Source organism: Rhinichthys klamathensis, unplaced genomic scaffold, assembly GCF_029890125.1.
Source record: "Rhinichthys klamathensis goyatoka isolate OS25496 unplaced genomic scaffold, OSU_Roscu_1.1 h1tg000605l_1, whole genome shotgun sequence".
Classification (NCBI taxonomy): domain Eukaryota; kingdom Metazoa; phylum Chordata; class Actinopteri; order Cypriniformes; family Leuciscidae; genus Rhinichthys; species Rhinichthys klamathensis.
The window spans coordinates 743838-759239 of record NW_026607060.1 but is presented as its reverse complement, the minus strand read 5'-3'; the positions used below and the strand labels follow the sequence as shown (position 1 = coordinate 759239).

Genomic DNA, 15402 nt, shown 5'->3' with positions numbered 1-15402 from the left:
GTCCAACGTTTCTAAATTACACAGAGAGCGTCTGTAGACTGTTCAGGTCATCATAAACTTCACCTGCATTTGGCTCTATTCGTGTTAGTCTGGATGCCAACAAGCTTTCTATTTTCTCCTGCTGAAATGAAACCTTCTCAGGTGTAATAATCTTAAAGGAAAATAAGACTATTTGTCTGTGGTTTCGTCACACCGCCTTTACGCAAAAGCAAGTTAGTTCCATTGATCGAGGCACGGACGGGGTTCGAACCCGCGATCTTCGGTTTACGAGACCGACGCCTTACCACTTGGCCACCGCGCCTATTGGCCGCCAAGATGCAAATAACTTGATTTGGTCTAGGTTCGACCGAATGAAGACTACGAATAAACACTTGTTCTTTCTTATTTTTTTCGTGAATTCTTTCTCCCATGTGAGTTCACGACTCTTCTTTGTAAATATTATAGAAGCGATCTAACGAACGACCCAGGTTATTTTATTCCCTCTGCTGACACATCCGGTAGACATTAGATTATTAGAGGTTTCCCGGATGTGAATCAATTCAAACCAAGAACAAATGTATCGACCTCATCACACAATAAATGTTAGCACGTGTTATTGGTCATTTAATTTTAAATAGGGATGCAGCAAGCAAGAATATTTCCCTGGTATATTAATGATTTTTGTATCTTGACATAATTTAGTTGATCGGGTCAACACAAATACACAATACGGGCTGAAACATCATTTTATTTGTTCCTTTTCATCAGATGGAACTTTAGCGTGCTTAACCTATATCAACTTAGGAGGTTAAAGTATTATGTTTTTTTATTTATTAATTCTCCATTTATTTCCAACATTTGGAACATGTATAACTATAATTTAAGTATAAAATCTTGAAAATGTGCATTTCACTACTCATGTAGTGGATAATTGCAGAAAAATATGTATGTTTTTTATTGAACTTTGATGGAGCAACAGATTTTGTGTGAAAATAAATTATAAAAGTATTTGTTTAAAAATCTTATAAATGAGGAGGCAAGTGGGCCTGTTACCCCACACACGGGGTAAAACCAGCATGGGGCAAAAGGCACAAAGTATTTTATATTTATATGTATTTTTCTAATAATGTCTAAGTTGATACTTGTTCTAAACAATCCCTTTAGCAAAATGTGCACTATTTTCTGTTTATTTTTATCATTTTTGTTCAGTAAATATATTGTCATAAAAATAAAGATTCTGAAGGCATTGAATAAGATCTCATAATTGAATATAGCTTATAGTAACTATGATATATTTTATTATATGATATGATTAATATTTTAAATATGATGGTTTAATTATAAATATGGTGATTATAAGGTGGACGCCCAACTTAATATATGATATTACCATCTGAATCTAATGTCATGTCAACAAATGGAAAAGTCAGCCAGATATTTATTATCATGTTAATTATTGTACCTTTAGGCTTTTACCCCAAATACCACCCTTTTACATATTCTTGTTGTTGAAAAACTGTTGCTTGAATTATATTCAATAATTTTAGCGATTCTCATTTGCTACTTAAATCTACAACGTTTAAAAAAACAAAACATTAAATATTAGATCAAATTAGCACAGAATCAACTTTGCGCTGCTGTGTTCATCGGAGTGGTCTAAGACCCTAGGACTTATGTCGCACTTGAACCACGAATACACAAAGAACTGACTGGATTTGAGGAGTTTTGTGGTTGAAATTTAAAAAAGTAACAAATCCTATTTTCCCCTCCGAATAAATAGAATGTGAGCACAGAAAAACCTAAAAATGCTCAAAATTCAAACTAAAAATGCTAAAACTTTACCAAAAACCCAGCGGAACAGCTCATTTGCTCCATGTAGAGCTGTAAGGCCATCTGGAGGCAAGAGTCATGAAAAATCATGTTATATGTCTTTTTTTTTCACAAGAGGTCAGCAAAGACACACAATGAAAGATATTTTGAGCTGAATTAAAAGGGTTATGCATGAAATTGAGTTGTTTTGAATTTAAGTTGAAAGAATGTGAAGTATGTGCTTAAATTATTATTTATTCATTATTTATTAATAAAATCTAGTAATTTAAAGGTAAATAAAATAAAAAGAAAATCTCCCCAAAAATTGCATAAAAAGAGAAAAATATTATCAAAATGAAATGAAAGTAAGAAAAAAAAGTAAGTATTATTTTAGGGCTTCGGGTCAATTTGATCCGCAAGGGAAGGATTTTTTTTTTTTTTTTACAAAGTGCGAGGGAAGGATTGCTGAGCTGAATTTTTGTACCATCTATTCTAGTCGTTTAGAGTAAAATAAAATCAAAGGCGCCTTTTACCCTGGTGTGCCTTTAGCCCCATTGTTTTAATCAATATATAAAATCTATTGTTGTAGCTTGGGTCCCTAAAAAAGTTGGTATTTTCTTGGCTTTCATAACAGTGTTGTTACTACCATATCAAGTGATGAGAGTCTCTAGTGAAATAACCATACACAAACTTTTCATGGGGAATAAAATAAAATGGTGAATGCCATTATATGATGTAAAATATGTTAAAAGAAAAGAAAAGAAAAAAGATTTATATTTTTCACAGGCTAGCTGCTCATTATTGCTTATTATTTGTGTTTATGGACATTTGATCACATCTCAAAAGTAGATATGTACACACAACTGATTAAAAGTTTGATCAGATGTTTTTTTTAAAAGTCATGAACTGGAGAAGTCATGAACTTTCATTAAGCAATGAGTAGCCTAGTAATTGTTCCACTTATAACGAGAGGCCCTAAACAGAAAAACAAAAACAAAGAACTGTTCTGTTAGTTTAAATTGAAATAGTGACTATCAAACAACACAAACAAAATGTCTTTAAACATTTTCAAAAACAACTTAAATAATACGTCAACAGATTAATATGTATTAGCCTACAACTAGGGGCCAGAATTTACACCCTGAACTTTTTTCTCGCGACAATATCTACTCTGAAAAACGAATTTCCCGCGAAAATATAATAAGCGAAACTGAAGGCAGCGCGAGCGCACAGCACAGCACACTCTCTACCAAACTTGACTGCAATAATGTCCAAACTCGAGGTTTTATCAGCTGAGTGGAATACATTCAAGAAAGAGGGCGGGTAATATTCACGGCACTTTCGACTTCAGGCTGTTTCCCATAGGGCACAAAGCTTCTGGACTTGTATATTCCTAGTAACAAGTAAACAGCGGCGATATTCTCCTCGCAACACAATACTGGACAGCTAATCTTTAAGCTCACTTTCTGCTGCGGCTGGTTTCTGTGTTGTAGTCCGCGTTCACTATCCCGTGGAATCCAAATTAGGATCCGATAAGAGTTAGCGAAGCGCTCATTTTTTTCACGCTTAAGAGTCGTCGTTGTTGCGATGTTTTTCTACGTGTACATTTGTGTTGTCGCGAATTCCATCCGGTCTGTAAAACAAACTGATCTGCCGGCTCGTTGATGTTAACTGTTACTTTGTTGAGGGGGCGAACCGGTCTCGGCTGCTCTCCCTTTGTTTGGGCTCAGGACTCGGCTGAATCCACTGGGCTTCCGTTTCAAACATCTCATTCGACCGCGAACACAATTCTAGGATGGCTCCACAAAAGCACGGCTCTGGTGGAAATGGTTTTTATTCTAACAGCACGAGTAAAGCTGCAAATGGAGGAGCGCACGTATCGTCCGGAGTTGTGATGCCTTCAGTGAAGCGACCCAAGATGGAGCAGATCCAAGCCGACCAAGAACTCTTCCTGCAGGCGTTCGAGAGTAAGTTGCTCCGGTTTGCTCGTAAATCGAACTTTTTTTTCACCCAATTCGCTTTGTAAACACAATAAACTGCTGTTTTTCTTGCACACTTAACATTATCCAATTGTTGTGTCACACACTCCTAGCTTGAGGGCTAAACAACAATACTAACCAATACTAGTGTGTCCAGTAGTTCGTGAAATTTCTTAAATATGAATTTTAATGTGGGTTATCTGCTTAAGTCATGTTTTTTTTGTCACAATAGAGTAATTTTAAACACATAATAGTTGTCTAGGCCACATCCTATATGAAAATTAGACACGTGCATCAAGAAATGACACGTGCTTTATGGTGATTTTATGTGTTTTATTATTTGAATATGGCATTGGGGACTTAGACTTATGGTCATAGAAGAGCAAGGGAAATAAGCGATCACAAACAACATAAAACCCTTGAAAACCAGAAGTTTCTCTACACGAGCTAAGACAAGTCTTGCCAAACTGCCATCTTGATTAATGTATAAGACTGTCATTGTGAAATAATGGGGTTAATTTTTTCATAGATGCTGGCTCGACATGCTTAGTATGATTTAAAAATAGCAGCTTATTCATTTACATGGCATCTAATTTTGCAACATCAATGTACGTTATTCTCTGCATTTCTGTTCACAGAACCAACTCAAATATATAGATTTCTTCGCACAAGGAATCTCATAGCAGTAAGTAGAGCATAATAATGAAGAAATAACATGCTGTTCTCCTTTGGATGTAAACTTTTGTGTAAACTTGGGAGAACTGTACATGGCTGCCATAACAATAGCTTAACTGGTTGGATCTTTAATTTTTCCTTTTCCATCAGCCAATCTTCCTGCACAGATCTCTTACATATATGGCCCACAGAAACTCGAGAACAAATTCAAAAAGGTAAAATGATTGCTGTATATTAAACAAACTTCATGCAAGTTAATCTCTTTGTTTGTCAAAAAGCCACACCTTCCATTTCCTTCTGTAGGCCTCACAGTGAGACAATTTGTTGACAGATACACTGCAACTGAGTGATCTTCTTTAGTTGTAGTTGGATAAGTTGAATGAGTGCTTTGCATCTCAACAGATAAAATAACAATGTTTGATGGCGTCCATTGTTTCAGAAAGTGCTTTAGAGTGAACGATCTGCTAGAGAAGTCAAAAGTGGACCAGGAATCTCACAAGTAAGATGTCCTTTTATTCCAGATTTCTGTGGCTCGTTTTCTGAACTTGACTGAATGGGTCAAATGCATGCAGAGGTTTTAACTCCAGTCTTTTGTCTTGTAGTATGGCTTCAAACCTGCAGCTCACTTTCACTGGATTCTTCCATAAAACTGGTAAGCCAACATTAAGTTTCAAATTTTTTTTGTATGCTCTTACCAGCGTGTACAAATAATATCCACTGATCATTTGGTAATTTTGATTTCTTCAATGTATCAGAGAAGCCATTGCAGAACTCAGAGAATGACGAAAACTCAGTGTCTGTAGAAGTGCTACTCGTCAAGGTCTGCCACAAGAAGAGAAAGGTAAAACTTTGCCTCATAGAAAAGTACAAAATAACTTGCATTGACCTTGCACACCAACAAAAATAAGCTTCCTCAATGAAAAAAAAACATGTCCTTGTCTTGATACTGTATGTGCACATGACTGTTGTACTAAAGGTTAATTTTTAATCTGTTTTTATCTTTGCCATTTGCACATAATTAAAGACCAAATGAAATGACTTGACAAGCACAGTTTTGTGTCCTTTGTTGAGAGCATTTGATTACACAAAAATCAGCATAGTGCAACTTGTCATCAAGATTTTTGGTCCCAGAAGGTGTGGTCACATTGTCCATCATTCAGCACATTTTTTGTGGGAGAAATTCAGTCAATTTAATAGAAATTTCAAGTGAGGGGTAAAGATTTCCCCTATACGCAGATTTCCAGTGGATCTGCCATGCTGACCAACAGAAAGCTGCTTGGTTCAAAAGTGAGCTGTGCTTTATACATTTCTACACTATTGACAATAGTAGGGCTGTCCCCTAATAGTCGACTAAACGTTATGCTCATTCACACTATAAAATCACAGGATTTTAAGTCTGATTTTCAAATCGAGCTGTGATTGGGGGCAAATCAGCGGGTGATTAGCCCTCGGCAATATTTATGTGTGAACTACTCAACGGCTCGCCGTCGCCAGACAAATACCTAGCATTATAAATATCTGGAGCTGTCGGCCGACTCGACATCCTGTGGTGCCAAGTGTCTCGACGAGCTACAGCCAATCAGAGGGCAAGGCATTGGGTTGAGGTCACCGAAAGAATAACGGCAGCAGAAACAGGCAACTACTTTTTCATTATTAAACAAGTTTTACTCGCCTCCAACTCTCTCTGCAGCACAGACAATCCCTGCTGCCCACTTGTGCTGATCCATTCTTTCACCCATATCCTTTTCTTTTTTGCTTTTTCGGGGGTTTTCAGAAAAGATAATCGCGCTAACAGCTTGCAGCGCTAATTTCTTTCCGACGTCCATGTTCAAATAACCAATTCCTGTTTCGCGCATTGTTTCGCGTCATTTCCCGTTCCACTTCTTGTGTGTGTTTTCGTGACAAAACGTGTTTTGGGGACCAGATAGAGTCGTTGGCTGACAGAGTTGTTGTCAGCTTGTGTAGTGTGGGACCCCCTGTTGCGGATCATTTACGTAGTGTGGTCACCACAACAACTTCAAGACACTAGATTACAGACAGCAAGTCGTGTAATCTGAACAGCACAGCGATCTGCTGACGTTTAAAGTTGTGTAATCTGATCTAGGCATTAGTCGACAAACTAGTAATAGTCGAACTACATTTTAATCAGTCGGTTAGTTGGAGAAAAAAAAAAACTACACAGGATTTGGCGAAATCAGTCAATGACGGATCGCCAACTCGGCTGGTCCATGTGGTGATAAGTTGAGCAAAAAATCCAAAGTGTTGGGAACATTTCAAAAGGGTGAAGAATGACCACAAAAGTGTGACGTGCAACCTCAAACATGACTTTTCATTTAAAACTTGTAAGTAGTAGCCTAACTGCTTGCTCCATTGTTAACCTGTTTGTGGGAATTGTAGAAGCTAAAGTTCCACATTTACTGCTTGACATGTTTAACTTAACTTCCATGTCCACGTCTTTGGAGTGCTTCTTCTCAAAGGCCAGCTTCATTGTGAGCAAGACACGGAGCACTCTTGTCCCTAACAAAGTAGACAAACTTGTATTTGTTTCTCGGAGGAAAGAAAATAGTGACTGAGTTGGGTATAGCCTAATTGTCCATATTGTTGTAGTTTTTTAGTTTGTTGCTTTATATTTAATTTATTTGTTTTTATGTAGGCTAATGTATATTTATTATTTTGTTAGTTTTCATTCAATGTTCAGGCTATTTGTCCGTTGGACTGATTGTTTGCACTAATATATAAGTGTTTCAGTTTGCTGTATGTTTATTTTATTAATTTGTTTATTTAATTAATATTTATGTCCTAAATTTCACCAATATTTTCGTTAAATTTCAGGGGGTTCTTTGTTTTAAGATAAGGCTGTTATTTATATTATAGGTTTATTTTGTTTGCATTCTGATCTCATAAAAGATTATGCAACATTTGCCTTTGTCGCTGCAGCAAGCTTTATGCGCGTGCTTGAGAGCTTAATTTATATTTTAAATGCTCGTTATTATGGTTTAGTATTTCTCCCCCGACTAATTGAGTAATGGCTTAAATGAACGACTAACAGTTGACTAGGAAAATCTTAAAGGCCGTGTTGCAGGGTTAATTTTTCAACGAGTTTGTGCAATTTGCTTGTTGGTAATAAACATAAAACTGTTAAAAAAAACTATCCATTGTATTTTATGTTGTTGGGTATCACAAAACGGAATATAATACGAAAAAGTAGGTACTATCTTACAGCGGTTTGCAACGATTCTCCTTTCCCCCACAATGCATTGCATTACGTCACCTTGGGGAGAGAATTTACCAAAGGCCGCTTTGAGAGCATTGCGAGTGACTAGAGAGACGAGTAGTAGACGAGAGTATTCAGATAGCACAGATTATAGATAAATACAAAGATATAGATAGACTACATAGGCCTATATAGATAGACAGACAGATAGATATAGATAGATAGGCTAGTATAGAGAGAGATAGGCAGACAGCCAGATAGCATAACGTTAGTAAAGATAGCTAGCAGCTAGATAGATAGAAATATATAGTAGGTAGATTGACAATGGTGAGGCACGTCACATCTGGTCGCGGGGTGAGCTCCTCGACCAGCGACCAAAACACACTCGCTTCCCTACAGCACAAGCTTTCCAACGCAGTTTCCATGGGACGGCACCGCCCACACAAGCACTTGCCAAACACAGCGACAGACATGCGTCGGCTACGTTTGCAACAACATTTTCACCGAAGGAAGAGATAAATGCTTAGAAACGCCCATATAGCTAGCATGATGCCTTCTATTTCTAGATGACAAAGACAAAGTTTACGACACTATGACAAAGGTTACCGGTACTTATCTGAATTAACGTCGTGATCACTGCCAGTAGATATAAAGAAAATGTTGATTTTTCACTCGGTACTATAATGCTATTCAATGACAGTAAAAGAAATAAAAAAATGTGTCGTTATTGTGCACTACTGCTCGTAGACTAGCTCCAGTGCTCATTGCTGTGTTGCTAAATGATAGCAAATCACCAGGACACTTCCAACTCTCCACTCATTCTCCTCGGACCATGCATTTAATTGGCTATGACGGCCATCAGTTCTTGGCAATTCCTCATTTGCCCTCTCACGTCTGGCAGGTTCGAAATTATACGGCTGCGGGCCATCATACATGTTGGTTCTTGCCACCCCTTCCTCATCCCAGTCAGTCGCCATAGTTCTAATACTAGGCTGAGGCTACCTTTCCTCCACTTCTCCCCAACGTGACGTCATCACCGAATTGCGTAAAAAAACCTGTTAATACCAATAACGTAAAAAACTGGTCTTTAAGGCCATTTAAAACATTTTAAAAATGATATACATATCTTGAGTGATTTATGTACCAATTAATCGACAGTGGTGGTTAACCTGCAACACGGCCTTTAAGTCGGGGGCAGCCCTAGACAATAGACGACGAATCTTTTTGCCTTAAATTTCATAGAAATTTCATTAATGTGACTAATGTAATTTTAAATTTGTAAGTGTTAATTTAGCCAACTTTTAGTTGTACACTTGCATATATATATATATATATATAATGGCTGCTAAGCTAACAGACATTTTGAACTCATCTCTGTTTTAGGATGTAAGTTGCCCAGTGAAGCAAGTGCCTACAGGTAAAAAGCAGGTGCCTCTGAACCCCGACATCAGTCAGACCAAGATGGGAGCTTTTCCCACACTGGTAGTGCCCAGCCATGAGTTCGAACCCAGTAACAGCCACATGGTGAAGTCCTACTCCCTTCTGTTCAGAGTGTCACGTCCAGGTGGGAGAGAGCTCAACGGCATGACCACCAGAGACTCCAGTATGAGCTTCAGCTTTTGAGACTTAATAATATTACACCTCAAAATACATTTTGATGAGGCCTGTTTACAAAAAAGTTGTTATCTTCTCAGATGTTATTGAAGAGATGTCTAACAGGAAGAAGAGATACTGCTCTCATCAGGATGATGGAGAAACTACCTTTGTGGCACAAATGACAGTTTTTGATAAAAATAGGTAAACGTTCTTTATTTAACACTGCTTTAAATTGCTTATTCTTTTTCGGATTTAGTTGTGTTTGCGTGTCTGGTTTAAGACTTTATTTTTGCGTTCCTTCAAAAGACGCCTCCAGCTTTTGGATGGCGAGTATGAAGTCTCCATGCAGGAGATGGAGGAGAGTCCTGTAGGCAAGAAAAGGGCAACGTGGGAAACCATACGAGATGGGAAGGTCAGTTTCAGGCGGTGTGTTTTATTAGTCTGCATGTTGGCTAATTTGTACATCATTAAGTAGTTTTTGGTCATTCATTTGGGATCTTTACCCCGTGTTTCAGTGGCTTCCACCCTTCGAGACCTTTTCTCAGGGACCCACACTGCAGTTCACTTTGCGATGGACCAATGACACTGCTGACAGAGGAACGGCACCAGTGGCCAAACCACTTGCCACACGCAATTCTGAATCCAGCACAGTAGACAGCAGCAAGCCTAGTAATGTAAAGCCGCCACAAGCAGTAGGTAAGATCACAAGCACTGCTTAGTGTTTACAAGTAAAGTTCAAAAACATTTGGGCCTTTAAAGCATATTGATTTGTGTGCAATACTTAAGAAGATTCTAGTCATAACAATGGCTTTTGACTGGTTGCAGCTGTGAATGATTCAGTTGGCACTGATCTACCTGTAAGAAGAGAACAAACTCATGTTGAACCTCGTCAGAAACTACGTGTTTATTATCAGGTGAGTAACATGCATCTGTAAATTTACCTGACGACACCAACAAAACTTTCAAAGCAGACGGTACACACAATACAGCACACTTATCTGTGATCCCAGGCCTTTATATTGACTATCAAAGTGCAGGGTGTTTCCTTGATTCTCTGTCTTTCCACTGTAGATTTCTGTGCTGTATGATATCAGCATGAGAGCGCTGGAGTTCATAAGTCCTGCTGTGACATTTCGCTCTGTCCATGTGCCACTGTGTTGTATCCATCCTCTTGTTTTCTAGTTCCTCTACAACAATAACACACGGCAGCAGACGGAGGCCAGAGATGACCTGCACTGTCCGTGGTGCACGTTGAACTGCCGTAAACTCTACAGCCTCCTCAAGCACCTCAAGCTCTCGCACAGCCGCTTCATCTTCAACTATGTGGTGAGAGACATCACCAGAAAACGCCTCAGTGTTTTTTATATTTATAAATGCACTATTTGTAGTTGGACTAGGTTAAATCGCCTTTGCATATAGTCCATATTTGGTAGAAATGTTTATACTGATGTAAAGGTGTTTCTCACCCAGCCTCATCCTAAAGGAGCCAGGATAGATGTGTCAATAAATGAATGCTATGACGGCTCTTACGTGGGCAACCCTCAGGACATCCACTGCCAGCCTGGCTTTGCCTTCAGCCGTAACGGCCCAGTGAAGAGGACTCCGGTTACACACTTCCTCGTCTGCAGGTCTGTGTGGTTTCAAAATGAGACTGAAAGTATGTGTATCCAAATTCAAAAATCCTTTAGCTGCTGCGTGGCCTTAGCGAAAGGTTCATCATTAATTTCTATTGTGGTTGCGGTATATATATCACAATATAGTAAAAATCTAAGCAAAAATGCGTTGGATATTACTTGGTCATTAATTTCCCCATTAACCAGTCAGTTAAATAATTTGGAAGCAAAACGGATTGTTCATAAGAAATTAATGATGTGTCTGGCATCAGTGCTGAAACAGCTGCTTTGTTCTATAATGCTCGAGTTAAAAGACTCAAAACAGTAATGCGTTATGAATTTGACTGGTTGATCCGTGTTCTACTCCGTTGTAAATTGGTGAATATATGCACACTTTTTACGGCGCGTAATTTGAACTCTACACAGACTACCGTTCAACTGGTTGGTGTCTGAAAGAATTTTTCATATACAAAAAAGTATCTTATGTTAACCAGGGCTGCGTTTATTTGATCCAAAAACAGTAATATTGTGAAATATTACAATTTAAAATACTTTTCTATTTTAATCTCTGGAGTCATTACTCCAGTCTTTAGTGTCACATGATCTTTCAGAAATCATTCTAATATGATTATTTGCTGCTCATGGAACACTTCTTATCAATGTTGAAACGGTGTTGCTTATTATTTGCCCAGGCCTTTTACACTGCATTCACACAACAGCCAATCACTTTTACTTTTCCGGTGTTGCATGAACGCAATTGCATAGGCGATCTGATTGGCGAACTCCTGCGTTGGTGCTTGAAAAGTTGAAAATGTTTCAACTTCTGCCACGAGCAATGCCCGCGACGCAACGGAACCCACAATTCAGTTCGGCAAAGCATTATGTCACCCATTCAAAGTAAATGAGAAGCGTTAACTCTGAGGCCTGTGTGAATGCACCGTTACCGACCTTGTATTCATTTCTTTGAATCTGATGTTAAACACAGTGTTGCGGTCTCCACAGGCCCAAGCGCTCAAAGCCCAGCCTCTCTGAGTTCCTGGAGCCCGAGGATGGAGAACAGGAGCAGCCGCGGACCTGCATCAGCGGCCACAACCGCCTGTACTTCCACAGCGACAGCTGTGTGCCACTTAGACCACAGGAAATGGAAGTGGACAGTGAGGACGAGAGGGACCCGGAGTGGCTCCGGGAGAAGACTGCTATGGTGAGGAAGCAGTCATAATATCATTAAGACCCTTTGGTTCTGTTACCATTGAAGATGCAGCGTAGAGGACAGATGGCGTGCTGTTTGTGACTCATTGTGTGTGTGTGAGACGTCGTGTCAGAGGAATTGTATTACATTCACATATTTAAATCGCATCTAAGAAGGATGTTACACAGGATCTGATGTAAATTTGCACTAAATCAGTGTTAGTCTGAAAAGGGTCAAATTGAGCCACAATGTTGCGTTGTTGAGTGACTATGGATTTCACGCACCTATGAAATTGCAAAGAAGTTTGATTTTATTTGTCATTTTCTTTTTAAATGACTTTGTTCATCTTCATCACCCCTCAGCAAATCGAGGAGTTCACAGATGTCAATGAGGGAGAGAAAGAGGTCATGAAACTCTGGAACCTGCATGTAATGAAACATGGGTACGTAAATTTCACTTCTTTCACACTGTCCTTTTTTTATTTTTATTTTTTATTTAAACACAATCCATGTTCCGTATATCACTGTGGCCTGGATACATTCCCTGTATCACCTTGCACATATGGTGAGCTTATCTCTCAGATCACATTTCTGCCAGTAATTTGCTTCTTATTTCCTTCCGTGCAGATTCATAGCTGACAACCAAATGAATCATGCCTGCGTGTTATTTGTGGAGGAGCACGCCACCACCATCGTCGAGAAGAATCTGTGCCAGAACACTCTGCTCCATCTGGTCAGCATGCACGACTTTGGCTTAGTGAATACAGTGACTATAGACAAGGCCATGGCTCACCTGAGAGATCTGAAACCGCACAAAGATAGCCAGGAGCAATCCAAAACGCAAGACAATGCTGATGGCGAAGTCAGTGTATCAAATTTAGTCGAGACCCAGAATCCCTGAAACCACCTCCTCCTCACTCTGGATTGAATTAAGTGTCAGTGGGTGTCAAACGCCCCCCTGGATGTGAGAACCACCACTTTCTGCACTCGCAGGGTTAAAGATGATGTCTAGTTAGGAACAGGTTGTGTGGGGATTTGACCTGATGTCATCAGAGTTCAAAGCAACTCTAGATTCAAATTACTTGAAGATGCTATTAGAACTATAAGTCATTTCCGATTTTTTTCTCTACTCACACAACCCCGTAGCTCTAGCAAGTTTTTAGCACTTGTTTTAGGTGCCTGTTTTTAAAAGGACTATGAAAATAATTTTTTAATATATTTTGAATATTGATGAATGGAAATGGCTCCTACAAACTCGCTTTTATTGCATATTTTTCACAGGGGTTGAGAAACTCCTTCTGAAAACTTGAACATATTAGTTTTGCTGGTGTATAGTGTTGTTGTTAGTTTTTCAACATTTCTGTTTGTGCCACCTCTAACATTTTTTTTTCATGAGAATGTTTCTGGACCAAAGTTTTGTTGAGCTCTTTGTGGTGGCTAAAGTGAAAGTATCCACAATCATTTTTCACCACACTTGAAGACTTCAAATGACTTTTCTTTGGAATCTCGGCCTGAAGAATAACCATCAGTGATACACTGCTATTTGTTTTATTTTATTTTAAGTTTGTCAAGTTTTTCAGAGCCTTTATTCCACTGACCTTGCAACACAGATATATACAGGTACAGGGTACTAAAAACAGTGGGATGGGATGCCTTGCAGAAATGTTTACACTTGCCTTATCCATGGAAACATGTACTCTAAGCAGGGTTTGAATTTTTGGTGTAAATTGTGGTGTGAACAGGTTTCTTTGAATTTTCTTTGAATTTCAGTGACAGTTTACTGCACACAATACTGTGTCCAGTTCCACCTATTAATATATGTTAGTTTTCTCACAATGCGTCTGCTCTGCTGTATCTATCAGTTTACTTTGGTTCCATTTGTTCTTCATGGTGCCCATTTGTTTTAATTCAGGTGTTTCTGTTGAAACCTGTTGTAATATGTACATACATTTAGTGGCATGGCTTTGCTGAAGATGATTGCATTCAAGAAAGATTATTTTAGACCAAAGTGAAATGGCTACAATGTTCGACTAGTTTTTTTCAACTCAGAAATGCAAGTCTTCATAGTTGTTTATTTGTTGTATGCATCTGGTTTAAAGGAAAGGGATCTGTTTGTAAAACACTGTTTCATTTTGCTTAAACTGTGCACTGGTTTAAAAAAATGTTTTTGGTCAATATTTGAGATCAATTACTTAACTGGCAGAAGCAGTTACGTAACTGAGTGCGTAACAGTCAATACAGCATCAATTACACAAGATGTGGAATACTGATATGAATTAATGTCAAAAAAGATATTTATATCAAGAATATGATAGGAACAATTATGAAACCTGTTTGAGTTTCTGAATTATGCTGAAACAAGTGCTTCAGGTTCTTTATTTAAAATAAAGATTTTTTTGTTTTACAATCGATACCTCACAAGTCACTTTCACACATTCTTTCATTTGTTGGTTTTATTTTAGTAAACATTTGCAAAAAAAAACTAACAAAAAAATGGAATTTGTCTAAATGTTCCAAACTGTTCATTGCAAATGTTACATCTGTACTGAGAAGGCACAGACAAAATGAGGTAAATATACATGAAATAGTCACAGTTTTATAAATATAGTATCAGATATTTCATGGGTGTATCCTCATTGGGTTACAAATGTTCCCTTCTGCAGTGAGCAATTACATAGTACCTTGTAAAAGATGTTCTTCTACCTCAGGAGCAAGTGAACTGGGTGCTTGGCCCCTCATTTTGTTGTGTGAAATACGCTTTTTTTATTCTAAAATCTCCAACAAATGCATTATAACAGTTAACGTAAGGTAAGCCAGCTAATGAAAACACGAAATGGTACAGCAAGACGTATGTATTAAAAATGAGAACATAAAAAAACAGTTCATCGTAAAATGGCACAACACTTAAGCTTAGTGCGAACGATCACATTTCTGTGGAAACATTGTATTGGTATCTACTGATCAGTATTGTCGATGAAGCAGTCTACCCTGTGATTTTAAAAACAGTACTTTCTAAATGTGAATACTGAGTACCAGGCAAACAAGAATAAAATACTAGTTGTTAGGTACGCCATCTCTAAATGTTACTATGTCCTACATAAACCAACATCCAGCTGTTTAAACAGGCAACAGTTTCTTCCACAGATACATTCTCCACTTCTGACTTGAGAAAACTCATGCAGAAAGATTGTCAGAGCATTAAAGATTTAACTTTGTTGGTCGTTGTGAAGAACTTTTATTTTGCACATTTTCTGAGCAGTTTTGAGTGCCTTTGATCTCTGAAAGCTTCACTTTTTTTCTGTGGTAAACCAGACCAACATGCTTTGCAACTTAACACCTGCAGGCAAAA

At 38.3% G+C, this 15402-nt stretch overlaps 1 protein-coding gene, 1 long non-coding RNA gene and 1 other non-coding gene across 3 annotated transcripts; 1 reads left to right on the top strand and 2 right to left on the bottom strand.

Annotated features, from left to right (window-relative positions):
- Positions 1–229: 229 nt before the first annotated feature.
- On the bottom strand, positions 230–301 carry trnat-cgu (transfer RNA threonine (anticodon CGU)). The gene has a single exon. It is a non-coding gene; the product is annotated as a tRNA-Thr (tRNA).
- A 2771-nt stretch (positions 302–3072) lies between these two features.
- suz12a (SUZ12 polycomb repressive complex 2 subunit a) lies at positions 3073–14464 on the top strand. Its single transcript, XM_056240619.1, has 16 exons — positions 3073–3755; positions 4406–4452; positions 4593–4657; positions 4882–4941; positions 5045–5094; positions 5198–5283; positions 9040–9259; positions 9351–9453; positions 9559–9664; positions 9768–9948; positions 10078–10166; positions 10435–10578; positions 10723–10880; positions 11868–12066; positions 12417–12496; positions 12681–14464. Exons 1-16 carry the CDS (start codon positions 3584–3586, stop codon positions 12952–12954), a joined length of 2034 nt encoding a protein of 677 aa, XP_056096594.1. The 5' UTR covers positions 3073–3583; the 3' UTR covers positions 12955–14464.
- Positions 13961–15384, bottom strand: LOC130075842 (uncharacterized). Its single transcript, XR_008805583.1, has 2 exons — positions 14592–15384; positions 13961–14535 (listed from the first exon to the last, which is right to left on the bottom strand). It is a non-coding gene; the product is annotated as an uncharacterized LOC130075842 (long non-coding RNA).
- Between the last annotated feature and the right edge of the window lie 18 nt (positions 15385–15402).